This window comes from Plecotus auritus (genome assembly GCF_963455305.1).
Source record: "Plecotus auritus genome assembly, chromosome: 11".
NCBI lineage: Eukaryota > Metazoa > Chordata > Mammalia > Chiroptera > Vespertilionidae > Plecotus > Plecotus auritus.
The window spans coordinates 238,539-252,610 of record NC_137777.1 but is presented as its reverse complement, the minus strand read 5'-3'; the positions used below and the strand labels follow the sequence as shown (position 1 = coordinate 252,610).

Here is a 14,072-nt window from a genome sequence, read left to right as displayed (position 1 = left end):
GCAGGGAGTGGGGCTGAGGAGCAGGCAGCTGGGTCTGCGCTGCCCCGCTGCCCCCACAGCCGCAGAGGTGGCACCTCCACCCGCTCAGGTCAGGGTGCCAAGATGGCAGGGGGTCCTGGAGACAGACCACTGGTGTCTCTGTAAATCAGTGGCCCAGAGAGATGATGCCACAGGTTTGTGGCAACCCCATGGAAGCCGAAATTCACCAGGGTTCCTGGCTGCCCCAGGCTGCAAGGTGACATCACAGGGCTGGGATGTGTTAGCAGTCCTCTTGGGCAACCCAGACACACCCGTACCTCCTACAAGGAGGGCCCTGGGCGCAGTCCCACTCCCTCACCCGCCCTTGGCTGCAGGCAATGTGGGCTGTAAGCCCTCGCGTGTGGCGGACCCTCCTGCCACACAAACAAGGCTGTTAGTCCCAGGAAGCCACATACCTTCCTTCACCTGCACACAGAAGCCTGCCCTCTCCCACCCTGCCCCTGCCCCCAGGAGAGCCACTGGGGCTGCCCAGGTTGACTCAATCTCACACAAGCCACCCAGGCACAATTGGGAGGCCCCATCCCAGCCTGGATGCCCTCATACCACCATCACTTGGAAATCCAGAAACTCTAAGAGAGGGTGTCGGTCCCCAAGAGAGGCCGAGATGCAGTGACACAGCACAATCTCCTACACAGGACCCCTGACATGCATCTACCTGAATGTCTCCTTTTCGCCCACCAGGCGGGGGACAGCCCGAGGACAGTGGGACTCACCCCAGGGTGTGTTCAAGTTGAGATCGAAGGGGGTAGAGGGCTGCAGTGGGGTCCTTTGTAGAGTGCCTCCTGGTCCCCTCAGTGGCCAGGCCGTCTGCAGACGAGCGACCCCCCAAAACCCCATGCCCTGGGCTGGAGCAGGAAGCCAAATAGTTTCCTCAGAGCAGCTTGGGGAGCCAGCCTGGCAGGAGAACAAGTGGAGGGCCGGAGAGGGAGGAGCCTGAGAGAGGCCAAGCTGTGGCTGCGCTGCCCACAGCCCTGTGGGGTCAGAGCAATAGGACTGCTCTGAGGCCCAGGATGGGCCCGGCCGGGGCAAAGGAAACAGTTCTTTGGTATTGAAGCAATGAAAAGCTGTGTCTCCTTAGCAAAGGCGGGAAGCGGGGGGAGGGTCCTCTCCAGTAGCTGTGAGGGTCCCAGGGTCCTCCAGACAGGGCTGCTTTTACCCTGAGGCCCGCACACCGGGCATGCTCACTGGGGATGGGCTGCAGGGTCGTGGGGCCTGGGTGTGTGTTTGGGGGGAGGGACGCACCAAAGTCGAGGCTAGGAAGGGACCACCCTCCAGTGAGAAACTACGCTGCCCAGGTGCTGACCACAGTGGGTCCCAGACGCAGGACTAGCAGCTGGTCCCGAGCGCATGGGGGCAGCTGGCTTACCTGACCCTCACCAGCCAGGCTCCGCCACCACCAGTGGCTCCCAAAGCTTCCCTCACAGCCCAGGGTGCTGCGCCCTCACTGCTGAATACAGAAAAGAGATTCTCTCTTGCTAATTTGCATAACTTACAGAGGAGCCTGTGAAGAATTCCATTTATTTCCTGGGAAGAGACAGAATTTCACCCTGCATTCCGAACGTCCGCCAGCCCAGGTGGCCAGGTCCTGCCTCCCTGGAGTGGCTGGGGGTGCGCTGAGGCTGTCAGAGACCCCGCCCCTGTCCACTCCCCTGCTGGGGCCTATGGTGGAGCAAGCAGCATCTCCGAGTGCCTCCTAGGGGCACACTGAGGGATGAGCGGCTCTGACCCCCAGGCCACCAAAGTTGCCCCACTGTCCACTCACAGCCACGCCTTACCCTTGAACAAAACAGAAAGTAGGAAACAAGGTGCCTTTTTAATTGCAATCAGATATGCTGTCTGAAGCCAGCGCCCGAGCCGGCCCAGGAGCTGTGTGCGGCCCAGGGCAGGCAGGCGCTTCGCCGAGTGGCAGAGGCCGGCGGGTCTGCTGAGCTCGCCTTGCCGTGTCCCTGGACCAGCCTCCGTGCCCTGGACAGGGAGGCAGGTGGAGGGCCAGGTGGTGAGCGCTCACACCTTCGCACACGCATGCAGACTTTCCCGTGTTCACGTCTGTTCCTCCTCTGCTGAGATGGTCAGACAGCACTGCAAAGCCGCGGCCAGGCAGGTGTGGGCAGCGCGGCGGCGCCTACTTCTGGATCTGGAAGAGGAAGAGCCGCAGGTTGATGTTCTTGGCGGCCAGCAGCTTGTTGCACTCCACCGAGTCCACGATGGGCAGCGGCACGTAGTCCGTCTCGTTGCTTTCGTTGGTGAAGACAAAGTGGTAGATGACGGGGCTGATCTTGACGTCATCGTAGGGGCCCTTGAGCAGCAGGAAGGAGCACTCCAGGGGCGCCGTGACCTTGCTCTTGAGGAGCAGCTGGAAGGACAGCGTGCGCTTGCATGACAGGTTGGGGTTGCGCTCCGAGTCGTTCACTCGCGCCTTCAGGACCCACGTCTGGTTCAGCACGGTGAACCGTGGCGTCTCGTAGTACAGGCGCGTGATGAAGTCGTCCGTGCGGTACGGCCGGAACTGGACCTCTGTGGAGACAGATAGGCCGGACAGAGCCGGCAGTCAGGGTGGGCCGGGCTGGTAGCGGTGCCTTCCGACCAGCCGAGGACACAGGCTCAGCCAGGGAGGAAGGCAACTTACCAGGAGGACACAGGTGCTCTACTTGTCACAAGGCAAATCAAAGGCAATTATGGCAAATGGAGGCACACACAAGCTTTGGGGAAAGAAGTGACACGCGTTAGCTGCAGGGAGTCCAGAGGCAGTGAGGTGGATGGCCAGCCCGCCCCCTGGCCTCCCTCCTGGCCCCCGCCCGCCCCAGGGCCATGGTAAGCAGACACACAGACAGGATGCAGTTCTGAGAACAGTGCACTTTATTGGTTCCATACAGAGCTGCCAGAAAGCCGGCAGGCAGGCCAGTGCGTGGCATCTGGCCAGAGTCGAGCGCTGGCATGCGGCCCACTGCTGTGCTCTGCTGTCCAGTCCTCAGCACAGCACGTGCCCAAGGCCGGCTTGTCCCTCCAGAGGCGGCCAGTCCTTCCTGCGCGGATGGGCTCCCTGCCCTGCCACCGCCCACGTCACGCCGCCTTGGCCTGCCCAGATACCGAGGTCTGGCCTGGGCTCTTTGTGCCGCGGCGCCCACCGGGAGACTGAGGCTGCAACTAACCAGGCCCCAGGCCCTCAGCCTCTCGGCCTGTGCAGGCCCACCCTGGGCCAGGCCCAGTCCAGGCAGCATGGTGACTGGCTGCCAGCGACCGCCCTTGGTGCTTTGAGCCGGCCCGCGGCATGGGCTGGGCCGTAGAGGCTGGAGTCTCCCTGAGCGGCCCCAGCATCAGCAGGTGCTTCTGGCTGTTCTGTGTCTAGACCAGGCTCTGGCCTGGCTCCTGTTCCCAGCATGTCCAAAGGCAGTGACCAGGAGAGCCCAGGAGATCCAGTGGGCCCGAATGCGGTCCAGCCTGCCTGTCCCTGGGAGTCCATTCCAGCTCTGCATTTTGAGCTGGGCACCCTCAGCTTGTTCTGAAGCCCTGGCCCTGAGCATCTTCTTGTGGCCTCGGAAGCTTTGTGGCCACTGCAGGCTCACACCCACGTGCAGGACCCAACATGACGACAGTTCTTCTGGCCCTGGCTCTGCGGGGCAGGCCACCAGTTCCTGGGCCCCCGAGACAGCCCCACCCATCCCCCACACAGCGAGGACCCCACTTACTGAGGCGGTAGGGCCGGGGTGGGGACGACGGGTGGGAGGGGCCTGTGAGAGCCATGCAGGTGCCCTGAGGTCCTGCCTGGGCCCCTCCCCTGCTCGGCCACTGGTCCATCTTCTCCCCCAAGGTGTCCTCCACTCAAAGGAGCTTGTTCAGAGCCCAGCCGCCTGGCTCGGCCTGCGCCCACTGCCCAGAGCCCAGTGCTCCCAGGCTCCCAGCCGCCAGCCCCAGGCTCTGTGGCCGGCAGGGGTGGCGGACGCCTCACCTGTGTAGCCGATCTTCTCGAAGCTCAGCAGGCTAAAGATGCTGTTGTAGAGCTGCATCTCCTTGCGGTGGCTCTGGTCCATCTCATCCAGGATCTCCATCAGCTCATTGCCCGTCTTGGTGGGGTGGGCACAGGCGGCCTCGTGCACAGTCAGCTCATGGAAGGGGCCGTGCCACGGGCAGCCAATTCGCTTGTACTTGCACTGGGTCACCCTGGGGGCGAGGGGCACCGTGGTCAAGGCCTATGCCGCAGGCCTCCATCCATCCGCACACAAGCCGCTCCCTGAAGCACACACTCAGTGTGTCGCCACTCGGGAAGAGGACAGAGTGTGAGATGGAGAGAAGGAGCTGTGTGAGCACAAGCCACTCACACCCACTGTTGTGGAGTCACCGTCCTGCTTGGAAACAGTGGCTGCCAACTACTATCCCGGACCCGGTACAGCTTCACTCCGAGTGAGGCTCCTGGCCAGGCCCCAGCTGCTGGGGACTGGGGAGTGGCCAGGACTGGGCTGGGGTGCCTCACATCGAGACCCCAGAGCTCCTGAGCTGGCCTCTCCTGGGCCCAGGGATGCCAAGGACAGCCTCGAAGAGGCCACCTCACATCCAGAGCACCGGAGAGAACCAGGGTGATGTCCAGACAGCCACTGTGTACAGATCCAAGCCCCCCGCCCTCTGGACCCTGAGCAGCTTCACGCTGGCCCAGCCCTACAAGGCAGAACGCAAGGCCGGGCAACAAGCACCAGCCAGAGCATGACGCACGCCGAGGCCTTGCCGGCCCCACGCAGCCTGCCCCAGGCGGTCACCTGTCTTGGCACTCCTCCTTCTGGTGCCTCTCCAGGAGAGAGCGGGGGAACTGGCGCAGGCAGAAGCCACACTCGGAGGGCAGCTCGCTCACAGCTTTCTCCACAGCCAGGTTGCGGCAGCAGAGGCTCTTACTGATCTCACAACGACAGTTGGGGCACGTGGCCTGCTCCTCCTTCAGCCGGGCATCTGCTAGTAGGTGGATAAAACAGCCAGCGCACATCAAGTGACCGTTAGTACACTGCGAAGAAGGAAAGGGAGATGAGCTCACAGACCTGTGGACTCGCGCGTACACACATGTACACACATGTACACACACACACACACACACACACGCTGCCCGCCAGCTCCGCTGGTGCTCAGCACCCACAGGGACACTGCTTAGTAGGGTCAGGCCTCTTTCCTGGAGCCCTGCTGAGACACAGCCAGCCGGCTCCTTGTGAGCTGGTCTCCAGGGTGGCCTGTGGCAGCTTGTAGAGGTTCCGGCTCATCACCGAGGCAGGCCTGCTGCTGGGGAGCCTGGCCTTTCCCATAAAAGGAGCCGGGGACAGTCCTGAGGCTCCTGGTTTGGGTGCCTACAGGAACTCAGACGCTTGATGGAGCGAGGCAGCCGATGCTGTTCCCGTGCCGAGGCAGGTGCGCCTCTCCCTGGCATTCAGAAGGGCCACCTCATGCTGGGGCTGGGACCTGGTCCCCTTCCCTCTGCCTTCTTGACGGGCACAGGTGAGCAGGCAGCTGCCACCCACCCAGTGATGGTGGCTACCTGCAGGTGCCTTCCCAAGACCTGGTGGCAAAAAAGCTGATGCAGGTGGGGAGGCCGAGTTGGCCTGGGACAAGGGCACATAGACAGTGCATGCTAGAGGGAGGTGGGAATGGGTGGGGGGTAAGTGTAGGGGGACATGTTGCTGCCATGGGTAAGAGCCAGGCCCCCCTCCCTTTCTGAACCTGAAGATCTGAGGCCCAGAGATTGCCTATCAGCAACCTGCCACTCCCACCGAGGCCCTGAGCCTGTGGACGGCAGGCTGCTAGCTCCACTCTGTGGGTCTCTCACTAGCTCCACACACCCGAGCACCCACGTGGTGCCGAGACGAGGCACGGTGGACCACGGGCCGGGCCCCCACACACTCAGTGTAAGGGGAGGAGAGACACACACAGGAGCCAAAGAGGTGCAAGAATAAAGAGCTGAGCTGAGCCTGGCCAGGGAGGTCAATCGGGCAGAGTGTCGTCCTGATACACCAAGGTTGCAGGTTCGATCTCGGGTCAGGGCACATATAAGAACCAACCAATGAATGCATAAATAAGTGGAACAACAAATCGATGCTTCTCTCTCTCTCCCTAAAATCAATAAATAAAAAATTGGAAAAAAAAAAAAAAAAGACTCGTGCTGAGTGTCCTCTTGGTGCAAACAGAATCCATGCCCACACAAACTTCACAGATTATCTGCATGCAAACCTCACTTTCTAAGTCAGTGTAAGATGGCGGGGAGCTGGCTGGCTCAGTCTTGGAGGACAGATCTGGCAGGGGCTAGCTAGCCCGCTCCAGCTCGGGACACACAGCTGGTCCCAGGAATGGGCAGGAGGAGCAGGGTGGAGAAGCAGTCTGTCCTGCCCACCCACAGGGGTCAGTGGGGGACACATGCCACAGGCCCCTGCCACCTCCTGGGAGGCGCAGACCAAGGGCCCAGATCACACGCCTCTCGCCAAGGGCCTGAGCCAGCAGAGCCCGGTGCTGCCGCCGGCTCGGGAAGAGCCCGTCCCTGCCTCAGCAGGGAGGAAAGCGACACGGCCGACTCACCACTTGGTAACAGGAGGACACTTCAGGCCAAGCCCCGGAGCATCTGGCTCAGTAAGGCCAACAGGACACCACCATGGAGACACCCCTGGGCCTGGGCCCTGTGCCACTCTAGGTCTGGACACCTCCTGCTGAGCAGCCACAGCTGGGGGCACCAAACCCACAAGGGCCACTCAGCCCAGCGGAGGTCCCCCTCACCAGGCCCAGCAGGGCCTTGGGCACCACATATCCCACATGCTCCGCCCAAAGTGTCCTCCACTCTTTGATCAAGGGGCGTGGGAGGGACTGCAGCGTCCCAGGCACCCAGGTGCTTCCGTGCAAGCCACACTTCAGTCTGCAGTCCTGGGCCAGTGGCTCCTGACGTCACACCACCCTGAGAGCCAGGACTCAGGTGGGAACCTGTCACTCCGACTGAGTCAGGCTCATTACTCAGAACTAAGTGCTGCCTGGACCACAAGGTAACGCACACGACAAACCACCACACACACAGCTTCGCATCTAGCCAGTCCAGAACCCTCTCTCTGCCCCGGCTTTGGACACCTAAGCAGATACATTTAAAGCTCCTCTCTGCTACCTGTCTCACCTAAAAGCATGAGCCAGCCACGGCCCGGGAGCGGGGGGGGGGGGGGGGGGGGGAGGACCCCAGGCCTTGGAGGAGGACAAACCCACCTGGACTTACTTGGAACAGTGCCTACAGCTCAGGCCTGCAGACAGCTGCTGCAAAGGTGTGCATGAGGCTCCCCAATGCCTGTGCCACACCCACCGGCGCCTGCTTCCTGAGCCCTTTACCAATCAGGTAAAAGGCCCCTTGGGCCAGGGCCTGAGCTCAGTTCGGGCAATGACAGGAGGCCTTAAGGAGAGGAGGCCCAGCAGGGACTGTGAGGACGAGCAGGAGGGGCACCAGGTGGAAGGGGCCCAGGAGGAACAGGCCTGGGTCTGAGGCCAGAAGCTGGAGGCACAGGGGTCAGAGGGCCAGTTGGGACCACCTCCCAGAAGCGCCTTCCTCCTGATGAGGGTCATAGGGAGCTTTTCTGGCTGAGCACCAGTGAGGAGTGAAAGAGCTATGTGGCCCCTCCCTCCAGACACACTTCATGGCTCAAGGCCTCAGCTAATGTCAGAACCGGGTGGAGGATGCACTGGGCCTCGTGTGAAGGGCAGAGGGAGAGCTGGGAGGGAGGGATCAGGCCGTGGCTCCAGGCTCCAGACACCATCGAAGCTGTTTGTCCCAGAGAAGGTGCCCCTGGCAAAGGGGCTGGTCCCATGGCTGTGACCACACGGCTGCATCCAGAGCAGATGCAGTCCTTCTGCCCCCACCCAGGGGCCTACCCCAGTGTCCTCCTAGGCCACATACCTTGTCAGGCCAGTCACCAAGGACACATCTAACACCCACACAAAGAACATCAGAGCCAGCACCTGCTGTACCTGTTCTGCACTGACCTGACCTCATGCAGGCCACGATGAGACCCACTGGCCTCAGTGCTGTTCGTGGCCGAGCCCTGAGCAAGTGCCTGACCCAGGTGTGTGACACGACGTGCCAGGAGAGCCGCCCTGCAGGGCTGAGGTTCAGACCTGAGAGCAGGTGATGGGCCCATCACCCACCAAGGCGAGCCTCTGGGGACATGGAGGTGGGTCTGGTGGCCAGAGAGCGAGCTCTTGCGGGACCAAGCACTCAGCTGACTCCAGGCCCATGGAGTTGTCCTCACAGCCAGTGCCAGGAGCAGCAGACACCAGCTGAGACAGCTCTCAGAGGCCGGTGTGGCTGCTGCCCACCCCGAGCCTGGGTCCAGACGGGGTCAGGGTAATGTTGCCCAAACCAGCCCAACACTGCTCCCCAAAGAAGGCCCGCAGAAGGGCAAGGGCTGAGCCCAGGCCAACAGGTGGTGGCCAGCAATGGGCATGACCCGCGACGTGCACAAGGCTCTGGGCCCGCGTCTCAAGGCAGCATGTGGAACCCAGATCCTCTCAAGAACACTCAGCTTTGGTACCAACCAGGTCTGTCTGTCTGGGCCCCTGCCCTCGATGCCCCCATCCAGGGTCACTGGGGGTGAAATGGGACACCACACAGCAGCAAGTCACCAAGAAACCTTCCCTCCTTCCCCCAGCTCTCGGGCCTCTCCCACCCGGTTCCGGACTGAACCCTTGCCAGGCACCCCATCCCATGGCAGATCCTCCAGCACCCAAAGCAAGTTCTGACCAGGGTAGGGCTCCAGCCAGCCCTTATAGTGCCAAGGGCTCTCCCGCTGACCCCATGTGTTGGGGCTTTCTCCAGGCCTCGAGGCAAGAAGGAAAGCATCCCAACCAGGCCCAGGTGTCACTGGGAAGAACGGGCTTGCCTGGGGCTCAGCGTCGGGACTCTCCCTGCTGCACAGACATGTTCATTTTGTTTTTCACAGACATGTTCTCAGGGAAGCCATGAGTAGAGCCGTAGGCCATGGGGAGGGCCATGGTCAGTGATGCCCCTGCACCTCCTTCTCCATCACAGCTACTCAGCTCCCAGCACAGTGTGGGCCGGTTTGAACCAGCCAGGCTCAGAGGCCTGGTCACCAGCAGCTCTGGCCACAGGCAGAGCTCAGCTCTCTGTGCTAAGTGGACCAGGAGCCATCATGCCAGGTCCAGCTCCAGCCCACTCACTGGAGGAGGGATGAGGAGACCCTCACATTTCCCTGGGGTCCCATCCCATTGGCCTGGCTGCCTGGGCTGTCACTCAAGGCCCAAGGAAGTTCTCCCACCTGGGAGGACCAAAGGTCCGTCCTCTCTCAGCCCCTTTTTCCGTGCCCAGAGTCCTGAGGCGCATCCCCAGGCTGCGGGGTTATGAGAAGCACTCCCCCACTGGCACCAGGCCCAAGGCCTGCAGTGTCCCTGACCAGGGCCTCAGGCCAGGAGCTCCCCAAAACCCAGGAGGGAGGTTGAGAACTCAACCCACTTCCTCTCCGGCACACCAGGGGCCTCCTAAGCAACCACACGGCAGGCACAGCAGAAAGGATGTGAGAGACCCCGAGGTTGGGAAATGGTAAACGGGACTAGCCCCAAACTGCTTGTGACAACAATGGCCGTCTCACCCAGGCCCCGTCTGAGTAGAAGCCCAACTCTTGTAGTGCAGACAAGTGACAAGGAACCTGCTTCATCCCTCAAAGGGATGCTGGGGGCTGGAACAGACAGGTAAGTGAGTGTGTGTGGGTGGGTGGGTGGAGGGCTTGAGGTGGAGAGACAGAAGGCAGGACACTGTACACTAACTCTGGGGCCAGCGAGTGGTCCCTGCTGCTGCTGCTGCTGCTGCTGCTGGGTACCTTCTTAAGACCCACCTGGTCCAGGTACCCTCCAGAACTGCCCCGAACCGGTTAAGAAGTGGGAAAACAGCCACCAGAGGAGGGTGGACAGACCTCCTAGAGCGCGGTAGCCTAGGAAACCAGGTCTGGGTGAGGCAGGCAGGGCAGGGAGTCTACCCTGGGGCACAGCATGTTCTAGTGACACCGGGTCAGACTAGGAAGGGACCCCGACTATGGCGCTGGATGCAGATGCTTCATTCAGAACGGAATGCGGGTGAGAAATGGGGGAGGGAGAAGAGGCATCCCCTCTCTTCTCAGCATTTTTCCAGAAAAAAGGAGGCCCAGGGGGTTCTTCCTCTCAGGAGGAAGAAGGGGTGCCTGAGTGCAGGTTTTGGGGGGGTGGCTGGTGAAAGAACAGAATAGCTCTCAAGTGAGGAGTAAAGTCGGGAGCTCCCCGAGTCCAGGGAGCTCAGCAATGCGGGGAGTAAGCTGGGGGGGGGGGGGATCTGTCACCCGCTTTCTCTGGGGTCAGCAGGGGAAAGACACATCGAGGTGGGAGAAAGGTCCAGGCCAGGAAACAAGGGGAATCGGAACAAGAAGGGGGTTCGAGCAGGAAATAAAGTCCTGAGAGGAGGAGGAGGAGGAGCTTCCAAACAGGCGCCGGAGTCCCGACCGCTGGGCCTGGCCTCGGAGGAGACGTGGTGCCCGGGGCGCCGGCCTGGCCGGGTCGGGGTCGGGCCAGCGGCCCTACCTGGTACACGGAGGCCTTGGGCAGGTCCAGGCAGACGGTGCAGCACAGAACCGAGTAGAGCCGCTCCTCCAGCTTCCCGCTGCCCGCCGCCGCCTCGGCTGCCTCGGCCGCCCGCAGCCGCTTCTTGGGCGGCGCGTCGGGGTCGCCCGCCGCCTCCTGCAGCTGCCGGGCGCCGGCCAGGCCCGCCTCGTCCGGGAGCCCGGGCCCTGCCGCCTCGCCCAGCGCTGCCGCGGCCGCCTGCCCTGCGGCCGCCCCGGGCCCGGCTCCGACCGGCACGGCGCCGGCGGACCCCGTAGCCGGACCGCCTCCGCCGGCCTCCTCGGCGCCGGACATCGCTGCCGGCCGGCCCGGCGGGCGGGTGAGGGCGCGCTCCCGAGGCTGGAGGTTAGGAGCACCGCGCGCCGCCGCCGCCCTGTCGCTGCCGCCGCGACCCTGCAGCCCCGCTCCCTGCGCCGCCGCTTCAGTGGATCCGGCCCGCGCGTCGCCCCGCAGCTGCCGCGGCCACCGACCCCGGAGCGGCCGCCATCTTTGTTTTTGCTCCGCGCTCCTTCCCCCACCGCCGCCACCGCCCCCTGGGTCTCTCGGTCATGTGACACGCGCGGACCAATGGATGTTCCGCTTGGGGTTAGCCGGTGCGGCGGGCAGAGCCAATGAGCGCGCGAGGGCCCACCCCTGCAGAGTGGGCAGGCGAGGGGCGGGGCCGAGGGAGGCCCGCGGAGGGCGCACCTGGGGCCGCCGGGAACCGGCCGCGCTTCTGCTGGGTCCAAGGCGCGGCCTACGGGATCGTCACATTAGGGTGTGTCCGCGCCTTTGTCCCCCAATACCCGAGCTCACGTGGACTCGATCTTGCTCACTGGATGGATAAATCCCGCGGCCACCCCTCGCCCTCCTGTGCGGGACCAAATGTGCGTCCATAGGAGGCAAGCGCGGGGACTGCCGGAGGGAGCACTCCAGGCCCGAATCTGACTCCCTGCTCTGCCCAATCTGGTTTCCTAACCCTGGGGTAGGGAGCTGGAGAGGGTCCAGAGAGGAAAGCGAGGACTTGCCTTGCACAGGCTGGAGGACAAACAGGTAGAGGTCCAGGCAGCCCTGGGAGGGAATGTGCGTTTCTGGGAACAGCTGCGGTACAGACCTCCCTTGTCCCCCACCCCAGCCAGCAGCCCACAGGGTCACTGCCCAGAGGCCCACCTGCCAGGCTATGCAAGGGTGTTCAGAACTCCACCATGTCCCCGGAGAGCAGGCTCCCAGGATTATGTCTTCTCAGTCCAGGTGCCAGCAGGAGCCCAGGGTGGGCGAGGCCCTAGGCTGCTTCCAGTGCATCCTCTTCCTTTGCTCCTGGAATCCGGTTGCTGACCTGGGAGCTTTAGAAAGCTCAGTCCCTCTCAAGAATGGGCAGATTCCATATTCCTGTAGAATCCCTAAGGTTTATTGGAGACCAAGCCTCTCTCTGGATCCACAACCATAGCCTGCTCAGAACCAGACCCCCAAATGTGCTTGGACTCCATCCCCTTTATTCTGGTCTAGGCGGGTCCTCACACTCCACCAGAGGACCAGTGCCCAGATTCTGCCCCAGAGGAGTCACCCTACAGCAAGCCCACTTTGGGAGGCAGGAGACGCTATCTCTAGGGAAGGAGGCCCCAGGAGGTGAGGTGGTAACCAGGGCAGAAGCCCAGTCCAGCAGTCTCCAAACATCACTCCCACTGCAGGCGCTGTGTGTGCAAGGCCCGGTGGTAGGCCCAACTGCCCGCGGCCAGGACCCAGCGACAGATGTCCTCCTTCGGCAGCAACAGCAGCCTGTCCTCCTCCAGCCGGCCCAGGAGGCCTGCAGCACCCAGCATCAAGCCCCCCCACATGCCGTAAGTGTTGGTTGTGAATACAGCCACAATGAGAATAGTAACTGCCACCACCAGCACCACCGCCTGACCGGCCACAGAGCGGCCCTCCGCTCCCAGGTGGTCACCAGCCACTGCCAGCACCATGCCTCCTCCCAGGAGCAGGTTTGCAGAGGAGCGATCCCCATTCACCCAGTGGAAATCGAAGGCCAGAAGGGGCAGGCCAATGACAGTGGCCACCCAGGCTCCAGCAAGACAATCTTCATCGGTGCCTAGCCCTGGAACCAGCATGGTGGCAGCAGCCAAGGCCTGGAGCAGGAAGCCAGCAGCAGCCCCTCGACTTGCCTGTCAACACAGGGAGGGGAGACGTGGGGAAAAGAGGCCAGGACCTTCCTTTAAACAGGGGAGGGTCTAAGGGGGGTCTCATGAAAGCCTGGACTCCAGACTCACCTCTCACCACTCTCTCCCTGACCCAAGGAACTGGCTAGGTCCTTGGGGTTCGGGAATGGGATACTCCCTACCCAGCCCCTGTGTACTCACCTGGGCAGTGCTCAGGGCTGCATGCAGAGACACCACTCCCAGCGCCAGGTGGGACAGGGCCATGCTCCACTCACCCCATGGCTTGGGTGCCATGGCACCTCGGGCGGCGGTGAGTTTGAGGAGACACTTTGGAAAGTTAAGAAGGAACGCAGAAGCCGGCGCCCTGGAGCCCTAAGGGCAGCTCTCGAGGACTCCCAGTTTCCAGAGCCCCATTTCTAAATGTTGGGAGCAGCTCACCCGAACGTTTCTGCAGCTCCGAGGCCACTGGACACCACTGGGGAGGAAAACCTATTTTGGCCGGAAAAAGAAAACGGGAGGGGGGGCCTAGATTGGGCGCGTGTGAGCCCTGGAACCCGAATGGGGGCGCCGGGCCCGGGGGAGAACAGCTCGGGACGAGCGCAGGCCCACGGCCTGGACCCTGCGCTTGGGGAGACGGCGTCTCCGGAACCCAGCCCGGGCGGAGCGACGGCCCCGGCCCTCAGAGCCGGCCCAGGCCCAGCTGCGCGGCCCCAACTCAGCGGCACACGGGAGGCCGGAACCTGCGCACGGCGCCACCGTTCCTGTGTCGGCCCGGCACGAACCAACGAGAGGAGCGGAGGCTAGAGTGGCGGGAACGAGGCCGGGGCCGAGGAGACAGTCTAGGAGCGCAAACCGGGTCGATGGAGGGCGGAGCTGGAAGGTGGGGCTTGGAGAAGGGGCTGCGGGGGTGGAGGGGGAAGAGTCGGAGGAAGGGGCCGTAAGGGGCGTGGCAGGGGAGGGGCGGGGCTTTGATGGGCGGGGCTATAAGAGGAAAGGCCGGAAGGAGCGGGGCTGAAAATGATGGGTGGGGGTGTGAGGGGGTGGGGCTGTGAGAGGGGGCGGGGCTGAATGAATGGGTGGGGCTGTGAGGAGGGGCAGGACCGTAAAAAGGGGCTGGACGAGGCAGGGAGTGGAGGGGCAGGGGCGGGGGCGGGGTTGTCAGGGGCGGTTTCTAGGAGGGCTGGGTGTTAGGAGATCTGATGGGCGGGGCTGAGAGGAGGGGCGGCGCTGTAGGGGAGGAGAGGGAGGATGCTGGTGGGCTCTGGCTCTAAGGGGCGAAAGCCGTGGGGACCCCCGCGGAGGGCTGGG

The 14,072-nt window shown here is 63.1% G+C and overlaps 1 protein-coding gene across 3 annotated transcripts; it reads right to left on the bottom strand.

Annotated features, from left to right (window-relative positions):
- Positions 1–1,538: 1,538 nt before the first annotated feature.
- On the bottom strand, positions 1,539–13,551 carry LOC308236802 (zinc finger TRAF-type-containing protein 1). 3 transcript variants are annotated; one of them, XM_080646858.1, is made up of 4 exons: positions 12,966–13,192; positions 4,788–5,026; positions 3,986–4,197; positions 1,539–2,553 (listed from the first exon to the last, which is right to left on the bottom strand). In XM_080646858.1, the coding sequence occupies exons 1-4, from the start codon at positions 13,056–13,058 to the stop codon at positions 2,162–2,164; spliced, it is 936 nt and encodes a 311-aa protein (XP_080502984.1). In that variant the 5' UTR covers positions 13,059–13,192; the 3' UTR covers positions 1,539–2,161. The 3 variants fall into 3 exon arrangements, with proteins under 3 accessions (XP_080502984.1, XP_080502982.1, XP_080502983.1); XM_080646856.1 differs by lacking the exon at positions 12,966–13,192 and adding an exon at positions 10,594–11,140; XM_080646857.1 differs by lacking the exons at positions 1,539–2,553; positions 3,986–4,197; positions 4,788–5,026 and adding an exon at positions 12,000–12,770 and having other exon boundaries at positions 12,966–13,551.
- Positions 13,552–14,072: the final 521 nt, after the last annotated feature.

Excerpts from the sequence above, each read along its gene's own strand:
- LOC308236802 (XM_080646856.1), bottom strand. The coding sequence starts at position 10,926 with ATGTCCGGCGCCGAGGAGGCCGGCGGAGGCGGTCCGGCTACGGGGTCC. Across the intron at positions 5,027-10,593 it reads CCAAGGCCTCCGTGTACCAG|TGTACTAACGGTCACTTGAT; the intron begins GTAGGGCCGCTG and ends CCTTCTTCGCAG. Across the intron at positions 4,198-4,787 it reads AAGGAGGAGTGCCAAGACAG|GGTGACCCAGTGCAAGTACA; the intron begins GTGACCGCCTGG and ends CCTCGCCCCCAG.